Source organism: Cucurbita pepo, chromosome 6, assembly GCF_057944985.1.
Source record: "Cucurbita pepo subsp. pepo isolate OVF chromosome 6, ASM5794498v1, whole genome shotgun sequence".
Lineage (NCBI taxonomy): Eukaryota > Viridiplantae > Streptophyta > Magnoliopsida > Cucurbitales > Cucurbitaceae > Cucurbita > Cucurbita pepo.
In genome coordinates this window covers 16,429,970-16,444,029 of record NC_141803.1, presented here as the reverse complement: position 1 = coordinate 16,444,029, position 14,060 = coordinate 16,429,970, and the positions used below count along the sequence as shown (strand labels likewise).

The following is a 14,060-nucleotide window of genomic DNA, read 5'->3' as shown; positions in this document are numbered from 1 at the left end:
AGGTTGTCGGGCTGTTTTTTTTTTAATTATTTAAAAGATCATATTTAAATATCATAAAACTTTATCAAATTTTCATAAATCACAACACGTTACTAAAATCAGTTACAAATGTCAAATACTCTAAACGCTCTCTACCTGGAATGATGGTTAATGTTAACGTTAAAAGAAAATTTGATGGGTATAAAGTACTCACTTGCTTGTAGGCTCTCATCGCATTCTTATCCTAATAAGTTATTACAGGCATTTCTTTAGCCTCTGGAAAATTCAAGCCAAAATTCTACAACTATTTGAGTTTTTGGGAAGGCCTTGAAGTTTCCTCGACATACTGCTCTATCTAGGCTAGGTCAAGCTTGATAGTACTGCTCCTGTAAACCGATTGCTTGGTAAGGGCACTATTAGATTCATCTTAGGTTGCTGATAATGCTAATGGTGTATTAAATAAGATAAGGGGTGAAGACTCTAGTAATTAGTAGGTCTGATAAGCTATCTTAATCGTCCCCGAGTGTTGTTGTCACGACCCGATTTTCGAGGCTTCAAAAAAATCGAATCGTGACCAAAAAGACGAAATCGAAAACAAACAAAAGGAAAATAAAAGAAAAGAAAACCAAAGTAAAAAGATAAAAAAAATACTTTGAATTAAAACAAAAGAGAGAAATTTTGTTTGTTAATTATTACAAAAGAAATTGCAAATATAAAATGAAATACAAAAGACTCTAAAAGACCGAAAAGGGACTGACGCTGCGGAACGACCCCCTCTGTGACTGTACAACTCTCAAACGCTCCTCTACCTCGACCAGCAGCCAGTGAACACCTGAGAAAAATAAATGAGAACGGGATGAGTATAAAGATTATACTCAGTAAGCCACCTACTTGTAGGCTCTCCTCGCATCTTAATTTAACAGAACTCCCACGGTTTTCTAATTCGGTTCTAGGACATCGGGTTCTAACCTTAGTCTCTTGGGGCTTGCCCCTTGGGTTTCACCGGTTCATCGTCCTTTCATTAGTCACCTAGAGGTTCCTTATGCCAAGCTAATATGGTCGGTATCTCTCTATGAGGCGCTACCTCTACATGGCTATCTAGAACTACATGGTACCTAGCCTAGGGGTGTGCTGAATACCCCTACGCCCATATAGTCCTCCTATGGGGGGCGCGACCCAACCCGTTCCCATGCAGCTAATGGGCTGTACGACGTGGGGACACATTTCCCATGCGAAATGGCTAAGAACAGTAAGGACTGATCAGGGACCCTTGGTCCTCCCACGAAGCTATAGATACCGTTCTCACGCTAGCAATCTGTGAACCCTCCTAGGTACTTTCTTACCGTGGTAAACCGCTAAGTTTCTAGGGAAAAATTAAGTCAGGCTAGAGCGGCATTTCGCTCCTAACCAAGATTCCCTAATCTTATCAAAGAAATGGGCCCTAGCAATGAACAGAGGGTGCATGCAATCTTCTTCTAACATCATAGTATGTAATTCATGCAAACTAGGCATACCGGCTCAACGGGGCGATGACCTTCATCAAGCACCCAGAGCACGAAGTTCGCGCTCAATGGGACGAATTCGTCCATCAAGCACCCGAAACCCGGCATACACAACTCTAACATAAATTAAACGCATGCATACGTACAACGGAAGCTTAAGGCATACAAGCAACACTCAGGAAATTCACCCAACACATCATAACAATCCATCTAATTAAGCTCATTCATGGAGAGCTAATTCAAGGCAAAATTACTAACATGCATACATACAATCCAAGCGAACCCTACAAGTATTTCTTCCTAAATACCGGGTGGTGACTTACCTGGTTGACGCGTGCCCTTTCGCTAGCGTTTCTTTACCCGTGAGGTGTCCAAAAATACTGATTTCTCTAAATTAAATCCCTATCCACGTAAAAACAGTATTAGAACTGGAGCCGGGACAAAAATCGAGAAAACAGAAAACAACCGGGCCAAATTGGCCGTTCCACGCGCGCGCTCACGCGCCCAGCAGCACGCTGGAAGTGAGTGGCCACGCGCGCGGGAAGGCGCCAGTCGCAGGCTGCACGCGCGCCTGCCACGCGCGCCCGCCTCCGCGTAGTCGCGGGTCGGCCGGTCCAGTCGGCTCGGCTCGCGTCGCGGTTCGGCCCGGCTTGCAGGCGACACGTGTCGACGCCTCGCTGGAGCTGCGTTGCTCCAGCCGATGGTCGACGCGTGTCCGGCGCCTGTCGCAGCCGTCCGGCGCCTGTCGCCACCGTCCGCCGCTCGCCGGCCGACTCCCTTTTTTTTTTTTTTTTTTTTTTTTTTTTTTTTTTTTTTTTTTTTTTTTTTTTTTTCTTCTTTCTTCTCTGCCCTCCGAAAACCGAAACACAACTTTCTTTTCCGATTTTCATATCTTTCGATCCGTAGATCGGATCGACATGATTCCTTCAATAAAGTTTTAGATCGTGTTACTGGCTACGTCCTCGTATATTTTTTTTTTGTAATTTTCGATTAACTACCGGACGAGTTAAGAAGGTCGGAATTTCGCTCACCGTTCTAGGACGACTCTCGGATCTCCGCCTTCGGGTTGAGGTCTCGGCCAACTTCTTCTCAGATCATGCGTAGAGTTGTTCCTAGATGAATATATCAAGATTTCAGATCTTGATTCACAAAGGAAAACCGTAGATCTGAGAAAACGTTCAAGATCCTTACCTTGTGGGTTTTCCGACTTCTTGATGAAAAATGGGACTCCGGCCACCCACATTCTCTTTTCCCTTCCAAGAAAGTCTCTTTGCATGATCTTCACCTCCTTGCATCATGATCTTCACCGGAATAGACTCCGACGGTAGTTTTCGGTGAGTCTTCCGGCGGTTCATCCTTTCTCCTCTCTCTAGGTTCTCTCTACCCCTTTCTCTCACTATCTCTCTTTTGGATTATGGATGGGGTTTCGTTTGGACCCCTTAGGTGGTTGGAGGGGCAAATTTACCTATTTGCCCCTCTCAACTTTTCCTATATATATATATATATATATATATATATATATATATATATATATATATATATATTTTTTTTTTTTTTTTTTTTTTTTTTTTTTCTTTTTCTTCTTTCTTCGGGTATTACAGTTGTAGAGGTTAACTAGGTTCTTTTGACATCTAAATGTTTCAAAATTTGAACTCTTATCTCTAGGGCTCACTAAACTAGATCCTCGAGACTAACTTGGTTTAGGATGCTCAATATGCTGGAGATGTTCTAACTTAGGTCAACGTAAAACCATCCTAACTTTAGAAGTTAATCTCTAGTAATTGGATCAAATAAACAATCAAATAGAGGTTTAACGGGCAAAATCTCATCCCTCACGTGACTCGCATACAAACTAGTGAGGTTGGTACTCACACAATCACTAGTCGCGGCTCGTGCCTCCTTTTGAATCCTAGCAATTGTATAGAGTTTTTTTTTTTTTCTTTTTTCTTTTCTTTTAATAGAGAGAGAAGTGGGAATCACCCTACAAAGGGTGTTTTGTTCTCCTCCCTAACCAATGTGAAACGTCACAATCCACCCCCCTCGAGGCCCAGCGTCCTTGCTGGGCACTCGTTTTTTTCTCCAATCGATGTGGGACCGCCACCAAATCCATCTCCTTCAGGGCCCAGCATCCTTACTAGGACCAAGAAGGCTGGCACATTGTACAATCCACCCCCCTGGAGGCCCAGCGTCCTTGTTGGCACTCGTTCCTTTCTCCAATCGATGTGGGACCGCCACCAAATCCACCCCCTTCAGGGCCGAGCATCCTTACTAGAACCAAGAAGGCTGGCACATTGTACAATCCACCCCCCTCGAGGCCCAGCGTCCTTGTTGGCACTCGTTCCTTTCTCCAATCGATGTGGGACTGCCACCAAATCCACCCCCTTCAGGGCCCAGCGTCCTTACTAGGACAACGCCTCGTGTCTACCCCCTTCGGGGAAGGGCAAGAAGGCTAACACATTGTCCGGTATCTAGCTCTCATACCATTTGTAATGGCCCAAGCCCACTGCTAGCAAATATTGTCCTCTTCGGGCTTTTCCTTTCGGGCTTTCCCTCAAGGCTTTACAACGCGTCTTCAAGGGAAAGGTTTGTTAGATAAAACCTTTGTTTTTTCCTTATTTAGATTCACACGTTTACATTTAATTTACCTTTGACCATTTGACAAACACGCCGAATGGATTAGCGAATTCTTAGACGTCAATTTTCTAGGAAGTGGCACAGATTCAGTTGGCCACTCTCCACCCATTTAGGATAGGTTGTATTTAAATAGGAAATGTGTTTACAAGATTTCCCCATTTTTAGGATAGGTTGTATTTAAATAGGAAATCTGTTTACAAGATTTCACAACCGGATTTTGAAGAGCAGTCAAACTTTCAGTCCTTCTCTCTCTTATTTTAGGCATTTTATCTTTCTTCCAACAACCTCCTATCGACAATATCCTCTAGGTGATTTCCACTCTCCACCCATTTAGGATAGGTTGTATTTAAATAGGAAATGTGTTTACAAGATTTCCCCATTTTTAGGATAGGTTGTATTTAAATAGGAAATGTGTTTACAAGATTTCACAAATTTTGAAGAGCAGTCAAACTTTCAGTCCTTCTCTCTCTTATTTTAGGCATTTTATCTTTCTTCCAACAACCTCCTATCGACAATATCCTCTCGGTGATTTCCCTGGCCGATTATCGAAATCCAACAAGTGGTCAAGAGCAGTCAAACTTTCAGTCATTCTCTCTCTCTTATTTTAGGCATTTTATCTTTCTTCCAACAACCTCCTATCGACAATATCCTCTCGGTGATTTCCCTGGCCGATTATCGAAATCCAACAAGTGGTATCAGAGCCTCGTTGAAGCGATCGGTAGTATACCATCACAGAAGAGCCAACCTATCAACAATCAAGTTGAATAGCTCAAGTGGTCAGAGTGTCGACCTAACAACACACAGGTCTCAGGTTCGAGTAGAAGAAAATGCAAAGGGCAAAAATAAGCACATTGTGGGGTCCATCCCGAGCAAACTTGCTCACTCCTCCACGCCGCCGTCAAGTGCCGTCATCTCCATCACCACCACTAAGAGGCCGGCGCCGAGGTGTCGTTGAGCGAGTGATCAGGGAGACGCAATCGGCCTGGGAAGGAATTAAATCCCGTCGGGTCGGTGTACAGCGAGTGCGGGAATCCAACATTGAGCAGCTGCGGAAGGAGCTCTCGGAGATCCGCTTTAAGGACGGCGAATCCGTCGATGATTTTTCAATGCGAATCACGGGGCTCGCAGGTCGTCCCCGATCACCTCGAGCAAGTTGCAATTTCAATCGAGACATTGCTTGACGTGAATGACCTAACGGTGGAAGAGGTGACCGGAAGACTGCGTAACGTCGAGCAGCGGAAGAAAAATACCATTTCAGCTGTCGACAAGGAGGGTCGTCTACTCCTCACTGAGGAAGAATGGCTTGCACGCCTAAAGCTCCGTGACGACACCGGCGAGAGCAATGGGCCCTCCAGCCGCAAAGGCGGTAAGAAGCCGGGGAAATCTCGATGGCGCATGCACAGGAAAGAGGCGGATCAAAAGAAGGAGAAGTCGACTGATGACGGGCCAATCCAGTGCTCGTACTGTGGGAAGAGAGGTCACCTGAGCAAGAATTGCTGGAGCAAGCTCAGGAACAAGGAGACGGCCGAAAAGGCCCATGTGGCTCAATCTGAGGAGGATGAGCCGGCCCTTTTCATGGTGACTGCATCAGTCCTACCTGACCTCAAACCCGAGGAAGAGCTCCCCAAATCCACAGAGGTAATCGACGACGGCATAACTGCTCCGGTGAACGTCGAACCCGAGGAAGAACTCCAACTGTGCATAACAAATGCACCTGGGGAGCCAATTCGACTAAAGAAGGAGCGAGTGCTCGCTCAAATCGGTGAAAGAGGCGAGCAGCAAGAGCACCGGCGATGGGTCCTCGACACGGGGGCAACAAACCATATGATCGGGGCAAAGTCTGCGTTCTCCGAGCTTGACTCGGGGATTCGCGGGACGGTGAAATTCGGCGATGGCTCCGTCGTCGAAATCGAAGGGCACGGCACCATCCTATTCGTCGGCAAGGGAGGCAATCATCACAAGGTGACCGGCGTCTACTTCATCCCGAGACTCAAGGCTAATATTGTGAGCCTGGGTCAACTCGATAAGGCCGGCTGCCACATTTCCATCAAACGCGGGCTACTTAGGATCCGTGATGATCGACGACGGTTGCTCACGCAAGTTCGGTGCACGACAAACTGCCTTTACATCCTAAAGCTAGAGATAGAGCAACCAGTCAACTTCTCGGCCAGGTACCGGAAGATGGAAGACCTATTAGGAAGAGGTGAACCACCTGGACTGGCGGCGCGCCAACTCGAAGAAGAGGCGGCCGAACAAGACATGGAGTCTGGAGGACATGCCGCCAGGGACACCGAGCAACCAAGTCAACCTCTCGGCCAGGACCGGAAGATGGAAGACCTATTAGGGAGAGGTGAACCACCTGGACTGGCGGCGCGCCAACTCGAAGAAGAGGCGGCCGAACAAGACGTGGAGTCTGGAGGACATGCCGCCAGGGACACCGAACAAGACGTGGAGTCTGGAGGACATGCCGCCAGGGACACCGAGCCATAGGGCTCAAAACGGAGTTCAAACGAAACGAAATAAGTCAGATATAACACAGGTTTTAGGAGGAGATTGTTAGATAAAACCTTTGTTTTTTTCTTATTTAGATTCACACGTTTACATTTAATTTACCTTTGACCATTTGACAAACACGTCGAATGGATTAGCGAATTCTTAGACCTAATTTTGAAGTGGCACAGATTCAGTTGGCCACTCTCCACCCATTTTTACCACTCTTTTGAAGTGGCACAGATTCAGTTGGCCACTCTCCACCCATTTTTAGGATAGGTTGTATCACTCTTTTTTTTGAAGTGGCACAGATTCAGTTGGCCTCTCCACCGATTTTTAGGATAGGTTGTATCACTCTTTTTTTTTTTGAAGTGACACAGATTCAGTTGGCCACTCTCTACCCATTTCTCCACCCATTTTTAGGATAGGTTGTATCACTCTTTTTTTTGAAGTGGCACAGATTCAGTTGGCCTCTCCACCGATTTTTAGGATAGGTTGTATCACTCTTTTTTTTTTTTGAAGTGACACAGATTCAGTTGGCCACTCTCTACCCATTTTTAGGATACCACTCTGTCACAGATTCAGTTGGCCACTCTCCACCCATTTTTAGGATACCACTTTGGCACAGATTCAGTTGGCCACTCTCCACCCATTTTTATTTTTAGGATAGACTTTGGCACAGATTCAGTTGGCCACTCTCCACCCATTTTTATTTTTAGGATAGGTTGTATCACTCTAGTGGCACAGATTTTGGCCACTCTCCACCCATTTTCAGGATAGGTTGTATTTAAATAGGAAATCCATTTTTACGATACCACTTTGGCACAGATTCAGTTGGCCACTCTCCACCCATTTTTATTTTTAGGATAGGTTGTATCACTCTTTTTATTTTGAAGTGGCACAGATTTTGGCCACTCTCCACCCATTTTTAGGATAGGTTGTATTTAAATAGGTGGCACAGATTTTGGCCACTCTCCACCCATTTTCAGGATAGGTTGTATTTAAATAGGAAATCCATTTTTACGATACCACTTTGGCACAGATTCAGTTGGCCACTCTCCACCCATTTTTATTTTTAGGATAGGTTGTATCACTCTTTTTTTTTGAAGTGGCACAGATTTTGGCCACTCTCCACCCATTTTTAGGATAGGTTGTATTTAAATAGGAAATCTGTTTACAAGATTTCACAACCCATTTGAAGAGCAGTCAAACTTTCAGTCCTTCTCTCTCTCTTATTTTAGTCATTTTATCTTTCTTCCAACAACCTCCTATCTACAATATCCTGTCGGTGATTTCCCTAGCCGATTATCGAAATCCAACAAGTGGTCAAGAGCAGTCAAACTTTCAGTCATTCTCTCTCTCTTATTTTAGGCATTTTATCTTTCTTCCAACAACCTCCTATCGACAATATCCTCTCGGTGATTTCACTGGCCGATTATCGAAATCCAACAAGGTTTTCACACCCTACAAAGGGTGTTTTGTTCTCCTCTCCAACCAATGTGGGACATCACAATCCACCTCCCTTCGAGATCCAGTGTCATGTTGGCACTCGTTTCTTTCTCCAATCGATATGAGACCACCACCAAATCCACCTCCTTCAAGGCCCAGTGTCCTTACTAGCACACCGCCTCGTGTTTACCCCCTTCGGGGAACAACGAGAAGGCTGATACATCGTCCGATGTCTAGCTCTAATACCATTTGTAACGGCCCAAGCCCACCGCTAGCAAATATTGTCATTTTCAGACTTTCCCTCTCGAGTTTCCCCTCAAGGCTTTAAAACTCATGTGCTAGGGAAAGGTTTCCACACACTTATAAAGGGTATTTTGTTCTCCTCCCGGACATCACATGGAAGAAGAATAAAGTGGGTCCTTAATTTAATTATCTTGATCTAAGAAAAGGCTTTTATATGTTAGAGATTTGGTTATAGATTTTTCTTTTTCCATAACTCCCATAATTTTATTAAGATATGATTCAATAAGAAGATATTTTATTCAACTTTATAATCTCTTCCCTCTTATCTCAACCTAAATGCAATCGTTCTTCCCCCAAACATGGCCTTCAACTCCAAAGAGCTTCACAAAACACCCCATGAAACCCATTGGGTTGTTCATATCACCCAACTTCTCCAACCAAATACCCTCCAAACAGCCTTACAAACGCCCACTTCCATCTTCAAGCTGCCTCATTCCATCACCAATGGCATGCCACAAGCTTACTTCCCTCGCCACATTGCGCTTGGGCCTTACCACCACTTCACAAACAAGCTCTACCAAATGGAATTACACAAGCTCGATAACGCAATCAATGCAATAGAATCATTCAAACTCCCCCAACTCCATCAAATCGCTGCTGATCTCGAGCAATTCGATATCAAAATCCGATCTTGTTACGAAAAATTTCTCGATTTCGGGTCCGAGGCCTTGGCTTGGATTATGCTCATAGATGGGTTGTTTTTGGTTCAAATTCTAGCCATTTCCAATGATAAAATAGATGAGATCAGAAGATCATATCCTCAACTTTATTACCCTTCTCCATTTCCTTGGTTTGTTGAACAAAGGTTGTATGGTTGTCTAATTGAGGCAAATTTGATGACCCAAAATGAGTTAGTGAATGATGTTCTTAAGCTCGAGAATCAAATTCCAATTTTTGTTCTCAAAAAAATTTTGCCACAAAATTTTGGGAACAATTTGCATATCTTGTTGTTCAGATTTTGTGAGGTTGTTTCCCCCAAGAAGCTCCCTCCTCATGATCTTCGTGAATTCAAGCGTTACAATGGCTCTACTGATGTATACCAAATTCTTGAACAATCCCATCATTTGCTTCACTTTTTGTATCTATTGATTATGGATACAAGTTCGATTATTGATGATCTTGTTGGAATGGAATGTTCTGGTAATCATTTCCTTTTGGATCTTTTTAATGTTTTGGGTTCTGTTCTTCAAATTCCCTTCTTACAGCAGCTTTGTGAAGCCGTGGGTTTGATCCAAGCCTTGTTTGGTTTACATGGGAGAGTTGGGTCATCGTCTTCTTCCACTGGCGAGGATATGAACGGCCTGCCGTTGATCCCGTCAGCCGAGCAGCTTAGACGGGTCGGAGTCAAGTTAGAAGGCAACAACAAGGCCTTCCATAAAAGCATCAGGTTTGTTAAATCATAAGAGAATTTTTTTTTTCAAGTATTCTTTATAAGAGTGCGAAATCTCTCCTACAAGCGTTTTAAGACTGTAAGACTGACGGCGATACGTAATGAGGCAAAACAGATAATATCTGTTAGCGGTGGGCTTGAGGTGTTACAAATGGTATCAGAGTCACCACTGAGCGATGTGCCAACGAGAACGTCGGGTCCCCAAGGGGGTGGATTGTGAGATCCCACGTCGGTTGGAGAGTGGAACGAAGCATTTCATTTAAGAATGTAGAAACCTCTCCCTAGCAAATGCGTTTTAAAATTGTGAGGCTGAGAACGATATGTAACGAGCTAAAATAGACAATATCTGCTAGCGGTGGGCATGAGTTTTTACAAATGGTTTCAGAGCTAGCACTGGGCGGTAATGCCAGTGAGGACGCTAGGTCCCCAAGGAGGTGGGTTGTGAGATCCCACATCGGTTGTAGAGATGAACGAAACATTCCATATAAGGGTGTGGAAGCCTCTCCCCAGCAGATGCATTTTAAAACCATAAGGCTGACGACGATACGTAACGGGCTAAAATAGAAAATATCTGCTAGCAATGGGCTTGGACTGTTACAAATGGTATCAGAGCCAGCACCGAGCGATGTGTCAGCAAGAACGCTAGGTCCCCAAAGGGGGTGGATTGTGAGATCCCACATCGGTTGGAGAAGGGAACGAAACATTCCATATAAGAGTGTGGAAATCTCTCCCTAGCAGACGCGTTTTAAAATCGTGAGGCTGACCACGATACGTAACCAGCTAAAAAGACAATATCTACTAGTAATGGGCTGGGACTGTTACAAAATGATATTAGAGCCAGCATCGGGCCGTGTGCCAGCAAGAACTCTAGGTCCCCAAGTGGGGTGGATTGTGAGATCCCACATCGGTCGGAGAAGGGAACGAAGCATTCCATATAAGGGTGTGGAAACCTCTCCCTAGCAGATTCGTTTTAAAATCGTGAAGCTGACGGCCATACGTAACGAGCCAAAGCAGACAATATCTGTTAGCAGTGAGCTTAGGTTGTTATACTTACGTAGCTTAAATAAATTTTTGGATTGGTTGGTAATTTAACTATTTATTCATATTCTTTTGACAAGGTTCGAGCAAGAATCTAGAAAATCTTGTTTAGAGTTGCCGACGATCACCATTAATGCCTTCTCAGAAGTAGTATTAAAAAATCTAGTGGCGTTCGAAGTAGCGACTAAACTAAACCCGCCATGCTTTAGCAATTATGTAGCATTGATGAGTGGGTTGATAACAACAACTAAAGATGTCAAGATATTGAAAGAAGCAAGCATTATTAAGAGGCACTCGGGAAGTGAAGAAAAAGTAGTGGAACTGTTTGATGGGCTAAGAAATGTGTTGGAGCTTCACCAACATAGTGATAACTCGTGTAGAATCAAGAACATGGCTGAGATTCAAATCGTTAAAGATATCAATAGTTATTATGAAAGCTGCTGGACGATGAAAGCGAAGAGATTCATTCAAAAATATATCAATCCAGTGATGAAGGTGATCGTTCTTGTTGTTGTGATTTTGCTCACTGGTGTCGTTGTTTTACGCACGTTTTGTGGTTGGTTTGGTTGCTCTAGAATTTTGAATGTGGTTTCTCCTATTATTATCGATAACTTTCAAAATTTTCTTTAGTTGATTTTCTCCAATTGTTATTGAGAAAAGGCATTCATAACACTTGATCAATGAAAAGCTTCAATTCTAAGTGATCACATGCACCTTCAATTTGCAGCTATTATAAAGAGTTCTTTGGGGTTTCATTTAAACTTTCATAAATGGGTTGAGCTCGTGTAACAATTAGTTTTTCGAAGGTTTGAATTGCTTGCCACATAGACTCGAGGGTAAAAAATGTGATAAAAGTTTTGAATTTTGTAAAACAGAAGACACAAGGAATTAAATTCAAATATAAACGGTAGAACTGATATTAAAAATCTTAAAAGTACAAAACATGTTTGTGAAGTCAACGAAAAAAATAGTTTACAATATAACACTATTGAACATGGCTTCTTGACTTGCTAACAAATTCTCAAACTCTACAAGTGATGGTTGAGGGGGTCATTCTCGAAGCTTCTATATTCTGGTCGCAATCCGTAAATAATGATCCTCTTTATTTGAGCTTCTCCCATGACAGACTTGGGGTCTAATTTAGTAATCTCCCAATAGATCAACTTGTTCCTGTGAAAATACTGAGTAATCGTAATGTCACGTTGTGAGATTGATAACAATTCGTTCTCCAAAAGTTGTAGCCTCGTATCGTTCTTCTTTGAAAACAACATTACGAACGTGTCCCATATTTCTTTCGGTGACTTGTCATCTCAAATGTGTTCTAACATCTCTTCTACAATTGTGGTCTTCAAGGCAAACATTACTTTGCCTGCTTTGATTCTCTATTTTCGTAAGGTGCCATTAGAATCCTCCTCTGGCGGCGTAGTTTCACTGCCACCAACGACCTCCCAAAAGTTCTGTCATTGTAAATAGAACATCATGCATGTTGCCCACATGTTGTAGTTGCGTTGTTGCTAAGTTTCTTGATTCCTCCAATGATTTAAAAATCACTCATCGTGTTAGCTATACCCTAGTACTACTCACGACACAAAAAAAACTCACTCACTAATAATTTCAAGGAATCGTTTCTGATGTGGAAGATCAGATACAGCTACAACCACAGAGCATACTAAGAATTCAAAGAGATTAGACAATTTATACTAACGTGCTCTGATACCAGTCTATTGAGCACAACTGTTTCTGAGAAACACTTGCACTCTTTATTGATGCCAATTGAAAAGAGATTACGAGATACTCTGTAGAATACTACTGCACTTTGTTCATGCATTGGGACCTCAAGCATTAATGTGTGCTCTTGCATTGGGGGATATCCATATTCCTTCACGATGGTACGAACGCGTACACTACTAGATAGGAGAACGACCATTATGTTTTACATAATGCTGCCGTGACGGCTACTACTTCAAACAGGTGTCCAACATAGAGAGCTCCCAGAGTATGCTTATCCGACAAGAAAAGGGGTCCAGCGGTGTGCAAACCGACTAGTGAGTCCATTCTCGCACGTGTGGGCCGTGTGTAGAAAATGAATTACATTTTATTTTTGTATTTTTTCTTTATTATGTACTTGTTTATCCGAAGGTAATAAACAAAGTATGAAATTAATGTTGAATTTATGAGAAGACTCAATAAAGTTAGTTTCACATTAAATGTTCAAGATTAAATGTATAGTAGCGGCCTTAAGTTAAATAGAGAAATTTAGGGTCGTTACATTGTACATCTAAGAGAGAGCGGATTGGCGCTGACCTCGAACATTACACTTATATAGCTCATCAAAACCTATCTCTAATTAAGGTCTCAGTTGGATAACGTGGTGGGTTAAGAGGGGATTGGTCTTTACCCAAGTAGTTGACTGACTTCAATGCTTTCTGAAGTTTAGGACACTGTTGAATGGTAATAGATATCAATAACCATGAATTTAATACTCACTCACCCTGTTGACTCCTTCTGGATTGGGAACTTCAAAACCCAGCTGCTATCCATCATTTCAATTCTCAACCTTCTTCCTAGCTCAAATAGAACTAAATTATAAAAATATTCGATTCTCGTCTCCTTTTTCTTTTTGGAGTCTTAGTCATTTTTTGACTAGCTTTCGAGGTTCACAATACTTTTATTAGATATTTGAGAATTCTATTGACATGGCTAAGTTTAGGGCATGTCCCTCGTACCATGTTAGTTGAACATGACTCTCCACAGTGGTAAATATTGTCCACTTTGAGCATAATCTCTAAAAGCTAGGTACAAATGAAGATAGTATTCTTTTATTATAAACTCATGATCATTCCCTAAATTAGCCCACGTGGGACTTTCATCCAACACCTCCCTTTAATCTGTCCACTTTGAGCATAATCTCTAAAAGCTCGACTCCTTTTCTTTTGGAGTCTTAATCATTTTTTACTATGCCTTCGAGGCTCACAGTACTTTTGTTCGACATTTGAGGATTCTATCGACATGACTAAGTTTAGGGCATGACCCTGTTACCATGTTAGATGAATACGACTCTCCACAATGGTATGATATTGTCCACCTAAGCATAAGCTCTCGTGACTTTGATTTGGGCTTCTCCAAGAAGCCTCATATCAATGGAGATAGAATTCCTTGATTATAAATCCATGATCCTTCTCTAAATGAGTGGACGTGGGACTTTCATCCAACAAAACTAACAATATTCTTTAACTTTTTCTTAAGAAATAGGATTTCGAATACTCCTTTGAATT

The 14,060-nt window shown here is 42.7% G+C and overlaps 1 protein-coding gene and 1 long non-coding RNA gene across 2 annotated transcripts; one reads left to right on the top strand and one right to left on the bottom strand.

Annotated features, from left to right (window-relative positions):
• Positions 1-610: 610 nt before the first annotated feature.
• Positions 611-2,909, bottom strand: LOC111780212 (uncharacterized). The gene is made up of 4 exons (XR_015421324.1): positions 2,673-2,909; positions 2,513-2,593; positions 1,805-1,883; positions 611-811 (listed from the first exon to the last, which is right to left on the bottom strand). It is a non-coding gene; the product is annotated as an uncharacterized LOC111780212 (long non-coding RNA).
• Positions 2,910-7,811: 4,902 nt separating this feature from the next.
• LOC111796800 (putative UPF0481 protein At3g02645) lies at positions 7,812-11,458 on the top strand. Its single transcript, XM_023679560.2, has 2 exons — positions 7,812-9,744; positions 10,866-11,458. The coding sequence occupies exons 1-2, from the start codon at positions 8,657-8,659 to the stop codon at positions 11,413-11,415; spliced, it is 1,638 nt and encodes a 545-aa protein (XP_023535328.2). The 5' UTR covers positions 7,812-8,656; the 3' UTR covers positions 11,416-11,458.
• The last annotated feature ends 2,602 nt before the right edge of the window (positions 11,459-14,060 follow it).